We start from the raw sequence: 11,927 nt of genomic DNA, 5'->3' as shown, positions 1-11,927 counted from the left end.
AGGTATGTTTGGGGGACCCCTTAAAGACACAAGCATTTTGTAATGGATCATAGGAAAAGTTGGGGAGCCAGCAAGACTCAGAAAAGGGGAGAAGAGCTGTGGATCTATTGTTAGACCCACCCCTGAGAACAGAGTAAACATGTGCTCTATAAAGGCAGCTTGCTTCAAGAATTTTGAAGGGAAAGGGTATGGGCTGTGTGCCCCTCCTTCCAAAGTCACTCATCAGATAAGTGATTCCCACAATAGAGAAGTGAATTACAGAGAGGCTAGAAGTATTTTGGTCATGGATGTCCCTCCTCATGGAAGAAAACATCAGGAATGGAGAATAAGAATTTCCCCAACAGAAACCAATTGTATGGGGAATTGACTAGGTTTCTTTCTGCCTATTAAATGATTATATTTTTCTAGGCCTGCCTCCCTGAAGCACCTCTGAATGTTTCTTTAAATGACTTAATAAATATATAAATAAATAAATGACTTTTTTCCAACTTCCTAGATCATTCAATCACACGATTATAGACATTCTCTTAATGTTCTACCATAGATGACGAACTTCTGTTAGCCCTCTGAGGGCTAGCTCATCTCCAAGAATCCTAGGATACTTCCCTGGGTCTCTGTATACTGAGAATAACTCCGCTCTTGTCTCTTTAAAGCAAACATATTCCTGACAACAGGGACGTTTTTTTCCATCAGCCTGGGCAGAGTTCGCCAATTTTCCGGATCCCAGTCTAGTGCCTCTAATTAGTATGCTTTCTCTGGTGGTAGCCAGAGCTAATGTCCTCTGCCTTCACCGAAATCCAGGGAGTGGAGGAGTGTGCAAGAGGCATTTCCGGTGTGGGGGATTAGCCTGCGCCTCGCGGTTGCCATGGAAACCTGACGTCAATAAGGCGACCGTGACGACTTTTCTGCAGAGACTGACGTGACCTGACGAGTAGCACAGGTCCCGCCTTCAGGTGTTTGGGACTCAGCTGAGGGTGTGCGTCCCGGCGGTGGTGGCTGGACCGCCCTAGGGTATGGGGAGACGAAGGGATCCGCTTCCAAGTCGCCTCTTTCCCGCTTTGGGGCTAGGTGCCTCCCCTGTCTCGTAGGTAAAGCCATTGGGGTCCCGCCCAGCCCCAGTGGGTGCGGTGTCCTGCTCCAGGGGTGTCCTGGAGCCACTTTCCTTCTAAAGGCAGGGGCGCGGGAGGTGACACAGGTAACGACTCTAAGCCTCAGCTTTTCCCTCTGTAAAATGGGGATAACAATGCTTTCCCCACAGGATCGCTGTGAACATTCAGTGATAACACATGAGTAAGCCTATAGTCCTGTGGTTATTGTGGGATCATGAATGTTTGGCCACTTCTTATTTATTATCAACTTCGTTGTTGGGGGAGAGATGAGGAAAGAAAAAGAAAAAGGCCCTGGTGAGAAACCCATTGTAACATCTGGTAGTTAGGATCACTGCTCAGTTGTTTCACTATGTCACTAACCCAGTGCCTAGCACGGTGCAGGGCACACAGTTACCAGTAAAGCATAGTAATTGCTGGATCTGTCTCTCCCTGTGCAGCTTCTCATGCCAGTGGCCTTGGTCATATCAGGTGTCTGAAGGGGGCACGTTCTGAGCATGTGTCTTGATGGCTGCTGGAGCTTCTACTCCCGATTCAAGGGCAGCAGTCTTCAGGAAACCACAACACTTCATTTCCTAGTGGAATATGACGCCTGGCTCTAGTGAGTTCATAGATCCGGACAAAAGCATGTTATAAAATAGCTCCTGTGAGATTCTAGCCTAAAAGTAGAGAAGCTACTTTGATCTCGTCATGGGAAAGAGGTTTAGCAGGTGGAATGTCATTCCATCAGCAGCTACTTGCTTTGTAGTAGTTCTGAGGCCCATCTTAGAAATGCCTTATTTGTGCAAAAGCAATGAATTCTATAGCTTGAGGGAGCTGCTTGATGTTTAATATGCATTTGCAATAAGTTTACATATATATTTTCTAACTGTGTAAATAATAGTCAGTGATTCTCACGTATGTCTCAGATGGGTATTGAAATATGCAATTGCCTTTTCCGTGCCAGCCAGACAGGGGTCCATACGGCGTTGTTCTGTATTCCCATCGGAACTTAAAGGGAAACTTTCACAATGTCCGGAGCCTTGATGTCCTGCAAATGAAGGAGAAGGATGTCCTCAAATTCCTTGCAGCAGAAACCCACTTAGGTGGCACCAACCTTGACTTCCAAATGGAACAGTACATCTACAAAAGGAAAAGTGATGGCATCTACATCATAAATCTGAAGGGAACCTGGGAGAAGCTTCTGTTGGAAGCTCGTGCCATTGTTGCCATTGAAAACCCAGCTGATGTCAGTGTCATATCCTCCAGGAATACTGGCCAGCGAGCTGGGCTGAAGTTTGCTGCTGCCACTGGAGCCACTCCTATTGCTGGCTGCTTCACTCCTGGAACCTTCACGAACCAGATCCAGGCAGCCTTCTGGGAGCCAAGACTTCTGGTGGTTACTGATTCCAGGGCTGACCACCAGCCTCTCACAGAGGCCTCTTATGTTAACCTGCCTACCACTGCTCTGTGTAACAGAGACTCTCCTCTGCGGTATGTGGACATTGCCATCCCATGTAACAACAAGGGAGCTCACTCAGTGGGTCTGATGTGGTGGATGCTTGCCTGAGAAGTTCTGCGCATGCGTGGCACCATCTCCCGTGAACACCCATGGGAGGTCATGCCTGATCTCTACTTCTACAGAGATCCTGAAGAGATTGAAAAGGAAGAGCAGGCGGCAGCTGAGAAGGCTGTGGCCAAGGAGGAATTTCAAGGTGAATGGACTGCTCCAGCTCCTGAGTTCACTGCTACTCAGCCTGAGGTGGCGGACTGGTCTGAAGGTGTGCAGGTGCCCTCTGTGCCTACTCAGAAGTTCACCACTGAAGACTGGAGTGCTCAGCCTGCTACTGAAGACTGGTCTGCAGCTCCCACTGCTCAGGCCATTGAGTGGGTAGGAACAACCACTGAGTGGTCTGAAACTGTTCTTCCACAAACTCAAAATGGAAATAGGTTGATGGAAAATAAACAGTTTCTAAAAAAACAAAAGAAATATGCTACGTTGTTTTTCCTAGCAATCTGTGATTGTACCATGGATTCTTCCCTGATCACCACATTTTTATCCATCGCGTAACAAAATGTTTAAATGCCAAAAAGTTTCCAAGTGTTAGTATAAAATGTCAATTATGAGGATTTAGTATTTTGAAAAATAATAATTACTCTAGAGCTTCCCTATTATAATAATATTCAGCCATGTCCCCTAAAATAACCGGATATTCTAAAATATCTTTATGATTATTTTCCAGGAAATAATAGTTTTAGTCTGTACTTCAGAAGGACATGTGCATCAACTTTCACTAAATGTTTCAACATACCTCATTGCAAAAGATGATTTCTATTTTGGTAATATGTGGTGTAGATGAATTTGGTGAGACATGGTGTGGACCTATTAATATGATAAGAGCATATTGATGGGTATTGTTCTCCTGGTTATTTTAATTGCATCAAAGACTTAGAAAAATATATTTTAAATGCTTTATTGACCTATGATTGACATACAATACATTGCACACATTTGAACTGTATGCTTTAATACAGTTTTGTATATGTCTACATCATGAAACCAACACTACAGCAGAGATAATGAACTTCCTCGTGCCCCTTTGTAATCTCCCACCCACCTGCCTCTGGCCTCCAACTTCCTCCCCTGGACCTTTCCTGTTCCCAGGCAACCACTGAACTTCTGTCACTATTAATTAATTTCATTGTGATTTTATGTAAATAGAATTGTATAGAATGTACTTTTTTCCTAGCTTCTTTCATTCAGCCTATTTCTAGATTTATCCATTTGTTGCCTGTATAGATAGTTTCTTTTTATTGCTGAGTAGTATTCTATTATACAGATATATCACAGTTTGTTTTATCCATTAACCTGGTGAGGGATATGAGGTTGTTTCCAACATGAAGCTCTTTTAAATAAAACTGGTATGAACATTTGGGTTTAAGTCTTTACAGGGACACATGCTTTCTTTCTGTAGGGTAAATACTTAGGGGGTCAGTGGCTGGAGCATATGGTAGATGTAAGATTAATGTTGTAAGAAATTACCAAACTGGTTCTGAAGTGGTTATACCATTTTTCATTCCCATCAGCAGTGTATGAGGGTTTGATCCTCCACAATATCGTCAGTGCTTAGTATGGTCAGCATTTTTAATTTTGGCCATTCTCATAGGGGTGTAGTGATATCTCACTGTAATTTTAATTTACATTTCCATATTGACGAATAATGTTGATCACCTTTTCATGTACCAATTTGCCATTTATATAATTTCTTAGGTGAAGTGTTGGTTCAAATCAGTCACATGCCAGAGAGGTCATACACAAAACAGACCTGGAAAGTAGAAAGGAATTAGCAAACAGTTTGGTGAGTCACTGTAATAAGAGTAGGAAAAAAAAGAAAATCATGGCTTTTCCTTTGTAAAATGTAGTCAATGTTGATAGATACTCCCCTGGTGGTCAGATCTAGAACTGTAGCTCTTAAAGTCTCAAGGCAGCAGGCAATGGAAGGGGAAAGGAGGGAGAAAAGGGTATGAAATAACCGGCCCACAGTCTTCAAAAATGTCGAGGTCATGAAAGTCAAGACAAAACGGAGGAACTTTGCTAGACTGTGGAAAACTAAAGAGACACCACAGTACAAGATTCTGTCCTGGATCCTTTTGCTATGAAAGACATCGTTAAGACAACTGGCAAAACTTGAACAGGGTCTGAGGATTAGCTTGTGATAAATTTTATTAATGATAATTTCATGATTTTGATGGTTGTCTTCTGGTTATATAGGAGAATGGTCTTGTCTGTAAGACATACACTCTAAAGTATTTGGGAGCTATGGGGCATTGTGTTGGCAACTTGCTCTCATATGGTCCAGGGAAGGGGGTGGGGCAGGGGATTCTTTGTTTTATACCAGCAAATTTTCTGTAAGTTTGTGATTTGTTTTTAACAACAACCAAAATCAAGGAGCATGTATTGTTTTCATCAGAAACATGGGCTCATTTATATAGATAAGGGCTGAAAGGAACTCCTTTGGGTTTTACAACAATGATGCCATTGGTGACCTTGTTGAGAGCAGATTCAGCTGAATGGAGAGGCAATAGACAGGGGTGGGTTGAGGAATGACAGGGAGGTTAGAAAGTGGAGACAGTGAATATAGTTCCCCTTGCTTTGAGAAGTTTGTTGTTTATGAAAATGAGAGGAGAGAGGGGAGGATGTGGCTTAGGAATATTGATTTGTAGGGAAGGATTTTTGGTATATTTGTTTAGCTATTCATTGGAAGGAGAAACATAAGCCAGTTCGTATTAATTTTGAAAAGGAAAGGCCTTGTAAAGAAAATAGAGAGTTCAAGGTCTAAAAGTTGATGAAGATAAGAAATGCTCAGCCTTTAGTTTTTCTGAGTCTTCTGCATTGCCAGGACAGTGAACAAACACTGAATTCAGTATTTTCAGGTGGCTGGGTGTGGAGGATGTTCTCCTACAAAAAGGTCTTTCTATACAGCTCTTCATATAACATACAATATATATAAATTATACATACACCAAATTACAGCAATGGATATTTCCAGGGTTGCGGCGAAATATAGATGTTATATACACTTCCGTGTTGTTCGAATTTATCTTACATCCAAGATTTACTACTTACGTAATTATAATAAAAATAACATTTTAAAACAGGAGGTTTGAATTTGGTCTTAAATTTATTTGCAAATTTTTTGTTGTAGAGAGAGATTTACTTTTCGGAAAATATGTCCATAATTAATAGTGAAGGGGCTGGGGAGGAAGTAAATTAGAAACTACGTATAGCATCATCCCAAATTTTACTTATCAGACAGGATCCGTCTGTCATGAGGCTCAGAGACTGCACAGGTAATAGCAGTGGAAGCACAGGGTCTTGTGCCACATTTCACATCCAGAAAAGTCCATCAAGTGGGTTTAAGGGAACCCCTGGTGCTCCCTCATCCCCACCTAATCTGTTGTCCTCAACTGTGAGGTTCAAGTTGCAATTCCAGTTCTCCTCACCAGCTGGTGAAGACCTCTACTTTCTAAATTTTCCCCAAGCATATAATATTTTTTTAGCAAGGAAAGAAAACCAAAGCAATAAAGATTTTTGTTTGTTTAAATAGGCTTTATTTTGTAGAGCAGTTTTAGGTTCAAGGAAAAATTGAGCAAAAAGTACAGAGAGTTCCCATGTACCCCTTGCTCCCACAAGCCCACACAATTCCCCTCCTACTGTCAATATCCCACCTCAGAGTGCTACATTTGTCACAATCAATAAACCTATATCTATACACCCTTTATTACCCAAAGTCCATATTTCACGTTGTCAAAAGTATAAACATTTTAAAAAATAATTTTTACAAAGCAGGTTCTAAAACTGGAAGTATGAAACAAGCCTCTATCTCATATACAATTAGGTAAAAGTTGTAAAGATGTATGATCACTGCCAGAGGCTGATCGTTCCAAAACTGACATTTCATTCATCCTTTCACTACATATTTATGAGCAATCTCTATGTGCCAGGCACTGGCAACCTGTATTCAAACTCCTATTTCACACCTCTCTCTCTCTGTTCAGCCCTAAACTTGTCTATACAACTGCCTACTTAGTGTCCCTGTCCTTTACAACTGCAAGATTCTAGCAGAGTTTTCACATCGAATAAGTTTACATGAGCCCTAGAAGGTGACTGACTGTCTGCCGGGGAGTCAGCGTGCTAGTGTAGAATGAGAAAAATCAGGGTTAGAATCCCTGTAATGCCTCTTACCAAGCTATGTGGCCTTGAAAATTGTTACGAAATACTTGCACTATTCCTTAAATGGTATAGTGTTTTATGAATATATGTATGTACGTATGTATGAGTTTCCAGCTGTTATGTGCCTAAGCATGAAACGTCTGAGTCTTAGGATATGAATAAGCTCTACTTGAAATTATAAAATTGTTCCCCCAAATGTTTGCACCTTTTTAAACTGCCACCAGCAGTGGGTGAAAATTCTCAATTTATACATCATACTCCTAACAAAAAAATAAAACCAAAAACAAACCAGAACTTTGGTATTTAGAGAATTTTAAAATAAGTCTTCCTCAACTGATGACTCTGAAATATTGCTTTCTGTTGTTTTCACCTCCATTTCCCTAATTACTGATATAATTAACCACCTTTTCTGATATTTATTGTTTTTTATGCATTAAGAATATTAAACCTTCACTGGTTAATGGCCTCATTCTCTTGTCATGCCCTTCTTGAGAAAATATTGTGTGCCAGGCAATGCCAGTCAAAATCATCAGAGAAGGAGATGGGCTTTGAGCTAAATCGTACAGGAAGAGTAGGATTGTGAGAGGAAGTGGAATACATATATGGACATTCCTGGCTATGCACAGGGCATGGAAGAGGAAATGTACCCAATGTGCTTGGGGTACACAGCCAGGAGACAGTCTGATATGGCTGAAGTGCAGCCTACAAGGAGGGATGGGGCAGTTGATGAGGAACTCTGACTCACTTTGCAGCATCCAAAAACTATTAAGTGGCCATCTTTAGCCCTTATGAAGACAGAGCAGAAAGGGACCTTAGCAGTTACCTAGTCTAGCAACTTCAGTTTGCAGAGAGAGTAATGAGACTCAGAAAGAGTAAAGTAGAACATGGCCACCATGCATGTGTTAGGCACCTAATGGAATCAAGGTACGCAGGCTCCAATTCACATTTCATTCCTTACATGAGCTCTAATCCTGTGTATCTATCAGAAATCTTCAACTGGAGGACGATAAATCCCCTGGTAACCTGCACCACTCAGCACGGATTCCCCTACCCAAAAAAGCATAAGCTCAACCATTCCTCATCCTTGCAAGGCTACCATCTAAAAGAGAAGTCCAAGTGGGAGAGTGGCGAGACTATGGTCACTAGACTCAGACAACCCTTGGTGAGAAGATCTCCTCAGCCTTTTACTAACTGTGGGGCCTGGGAATGATATTTAACTGCTCTGACCCTCAGCCTTCCTCATTTTTAAACCACCAGTGTTGGGCACCTAGTGGGGCACTTCAGGAGATGCCAATTTGCTTCCCACTTTGACTCTTCCCTTCTTAAAAGAGGTGTCCTGGACATGAACTGAAAAGCTTGACTACTAGAGGGAATACTTGAAAATGTAACAATAAAGGGATATGCATACAAATTCATTACCTGCCCACGTGAGTTTCCGTGCCAATTTGTTATGTTAGAATTGGCTGCCTGATGGAGTCCTGGAGAAAGAATGTTATTATAGGGACTTCCCTGGTGGCGCAGTGGTTAAGAATCCGCCTGCCAATGCAGCGTACATGGGTTCGATCCCTGGTCCGGGAAGATCCCACATGTCACGGAGCAACTAAGCCCGTTTGCCACAGCTACTGAGCCTGCGCTCTAGAGCCCGTGAGCCACAACTGCTGAGCCCGAGTGCCACAACTACTGAAGTCCGTGCGCCTAGAGCCCGTGCTCTGCAACAAGAGAAGCCACTGCAATGAGAAACCTGTGCACCGCAATGAAGAGTAGCCCCAGCTCGCCACAACTAGAGAAAGCCCGTGCGCAGAAACAAAGACCCAACACAGCCAAAAAAAATAAATTTAATAAATTTAAAAAAAGGAATGTCATTATATCATTTCCATTTAATTGAAGGCTCTCCAGTCGAATCTAGGATAGGAGAAGAAAATCTCCCCCACTCCTCTATTTCATAAACTCTCCAGTTGTCTTATTTTGACTTCTAGATTTAGCATCAGAAAAGTTTGTGAACTTTGATCTTGAGGCACAGAAGCTGATAAGGAAGCACACAGTGTGTTATTGACTTGGCTAAGTAGAACACTGAAATGAGAGTCAGGGGTTCCCATCATAAAGGCACTTTGGAGAGGTCACTCCCACCAGCCGCATTGATTAAACAAGATAAAAATATTGAGTTCTCCTAGCCACTCAGGAATGTTACCACTCAGAATACCAGGACAAGGGACTTCCCTGGTGGTCCAGCGGTTAAGACTCTGTGCTCCCAGTGCAGGAGGCCCAGGTTTAATCCCTCGTCAGGGAACTAGATCCCATATGCCACAACTAAAACCTGGAGCAGCCAAATAATTAATATATTAAAAAAAAGAATACCAAGGCAAAATCATCATCACCTTCTGGATACAAAATACTCATTTGATGTTTTGTGTATTAAGTCAATTTATGAATAATTTACAGGAGTGGAAAAAAGGGATAACAGAGGACAACTAAATCAGAACATTTAACAAGAATTTAAACATATCAAACCCAAATTTTATTCCTCACTTTCCTGGCTTTGAATATAGGTATACACAAATAGCCATCATCCTGTGAATGTAACTTACTCATCAACTCTCATGCCTGAATCTGGAATATATACATCTTGTAGATACCGATTCTTCACTTCTATCTCACTTACATCCCCAATAAATTCTGTCTTACCACCACTCTGGTTCATCTTGTACTTAAATCATCAAAAAAATTTTTTTCAAAACTTTGACAGCTCATAATTTCATTTAAGGGAAGACAGCCATTGTCTTGCTCCATAGTTGCAAAACATTTTCATTTTTAGATTGATGAACACCAATTAGAATGATGAATCCAATGACTTTTTTCCACTTATACATGATCTATTTCCTTCTAGTTGCCTGATTTCAGCATTTGTCTACTTAGAAACTTACTGATTAAATGTTGGACATATATTAAATATATGATATCATAAAGATGACAGAAAGTTTCCCCATGTCCTTTGAGCAAAACACGGCATTTCTAGTTCTTGTCACAACATATTGTATGACTAGTGTCAAACTGATTGAGAACACCATTTATCATTTTGGTCCTTAGAAGTACATTATTCACTGGTTGATTTTTGAGTTTGAGAAAGTTCATCTAAGATACTGTCATTTGAAGACTCACAGTTTGATACTGCTGTCACTGTACTTACATCTTCTGATTTAATAACCATAAAATGAATTCCTCTCTCAATTTCTGTCTGTATGGGAAGAAAATGGAAAAAAAATCTCACCTGTGTTCAGTGAAAGCTGGATTAAATAAATGCAAAGATGGAGTCTTTTGACTTCTTTTATACCTTCTTGAAAGATAGTGTAATACTTTGGACAATGCAGTAAAAAACTACATGGTGATGTGGTATGACTTGTTTCAGTATTGCGTCATTCTTAATGTAAGCTAGTCCATCATTCTTGCATTATCTCAATTTTTTTAGTCTTTTTAGTATACCTGGGAATAATTAGCTAATAATAAAATAATTCTTAGGATGATGAATAGCAAAATGTCTCAAGATATAGAAAAAATAAGATCAATAAGATCCTATATGTTAATTTTACAAAAGGGCCCAACTGTCCCACGTGGTGTGTGCAAAGTAGAATGCACACACCATCTCTATTATTATTATCTCTATTTAAAAATAAGAGATAATATTCTCCTCATTCTTAGGAAGATTTCTAAGAAAGAATAGAAAACATAAAATAGCAATCCTTAAAAATACTTAGAAATGCTCAAAGAAAAGCTCAAAAACAAAAATTGGGTGCAGTGGACCCTGATAGTTTGTTTACCAAGAGTTAAATGAGATCCCATCTGGAAAAGCAATCTGAGGTCCTAGATGAACACTGTGCTTCCCAGTAATTACACCAGCAGTCAAACTGAAGATATCATAGAACTCTGCGTAATAGGTAACAGACTAATGGTATAGAAGCAATTTCCCCTAGGAAAACACCATTTTTAAAATTGAAGTATAGTTGATTTACAATATTGTGTTAGTTTCAGGTGTACAGCAAAGTGATTCCATTATATATGTACATATATATAAATTCTTTTTCAGATTCTTTTCCATTATAGTTTATTACAAGATATTGAATATAGTTTCCTGTGCTATACAGTACATCCTTGTTGTTTACCTATTTTATATATGGTAGTTTGCATCTTTTAATCCTATACTCCCAATTTATCCCTTCTCCCACTTTCCCCTTTGGTAACCATAAGTTTGTCTTCTATGTCTATGAGTCTGTTTCTGTTTTGTAAATAAGTTCATTTGTACTATTTTTTAGATTCCACATGTAAGTGATATCACACAATATATGTCTTTGTCTGACTTACTTCACTTAGTATGATAATCTCTAGGTCCATCCATGTTGCTGCAAATGGCATTATTTCATTCGTTTTATGGTTGAGTAATATTCCATTATATTTATATATATATATATATTATATATATATATATACACACACATATATATCACATCTTCTTTATCCATTCATCTGTTGATGGGCATTTAGGTTGCTTCCATGTCTTGACTGTTGTAAATAGTGCTGCTATGAACATTCGGGTGCATGTATCTTTTTGAATTAGAGTTTTCGTCTTTTCCGGATATATATCCAAGAGTGGGATTGCTGGATCATATGATAACTCTATTTTTAGTTTTTTAAGGAACCTCCATACTGTTCTCCATAGTGGCTGCACCAATTTACATTTCTACCAACAGTGTAGGAGGGCTCCCTTTTCTCTACACCCTCTCCAGCATTTATTATTTGTAGACTTTTTGATTATGGCCATTTTAACCAGTGTGAGGTGATACCTCGTTGTAGTTTTGATTTGCATTTCTCTAATGATTAGCAATATTGAGCATCTTTTCATGTGCCTGTTGGCCATCTGTATGTCTTCTTTAGAGAAATGTCTATTTAGGTCTTCTACCCATTTTTTGATTGAGCTGTTTGTTTTGATATTGAGTTGTATGAGCTGTTAGCATATTTTGGAAATTAATCCCTTGTTGGTTGCATCATTTGCAAATATTTTCTCCCAGTCTGTAGGCTGTCTTTTCGTTTTGTTTATGGTTTCCTTTGCTGTGCAAAAG

General features: G+C 39.9%; 1 protein-coding gene across 1 annotated transcript; it reads left to right on the top strand.

Annotated features, from left to right (window-relative positions):
* The first annotated feature begins 2,028 nt into the window (after positions 1-2,028).
* LOC136142207 (small ribosomal subunit protein uS2-like) lies at positions 2,029-3,156 on the top strand. The gene is given in 1 exon segment (XM_065900227.1): positions 2,029-3,156. A coding segment is annotated over 1 exon segment (1,128 nt).
* Positions 3,157-11,927: the final 8,771 nt, after the last annotated feature.

This window comes from Phocoena phocoena, chromosome X (genome assembly GCF_963924675.1).
Source record: "Phocoena phocoena chromosome X, mPhoPho1.1, whole genome shotgun sequence".
Lineage (NCBI taxonomy): Eukaryota > Metazoa > Chordata > Mammalia > Artiodactyla > Phocoenidae > Phocoena > Phocoena phocoena.
This window is presented reverse-complemented; position numbering and strand designations above follow the sequence as displayed.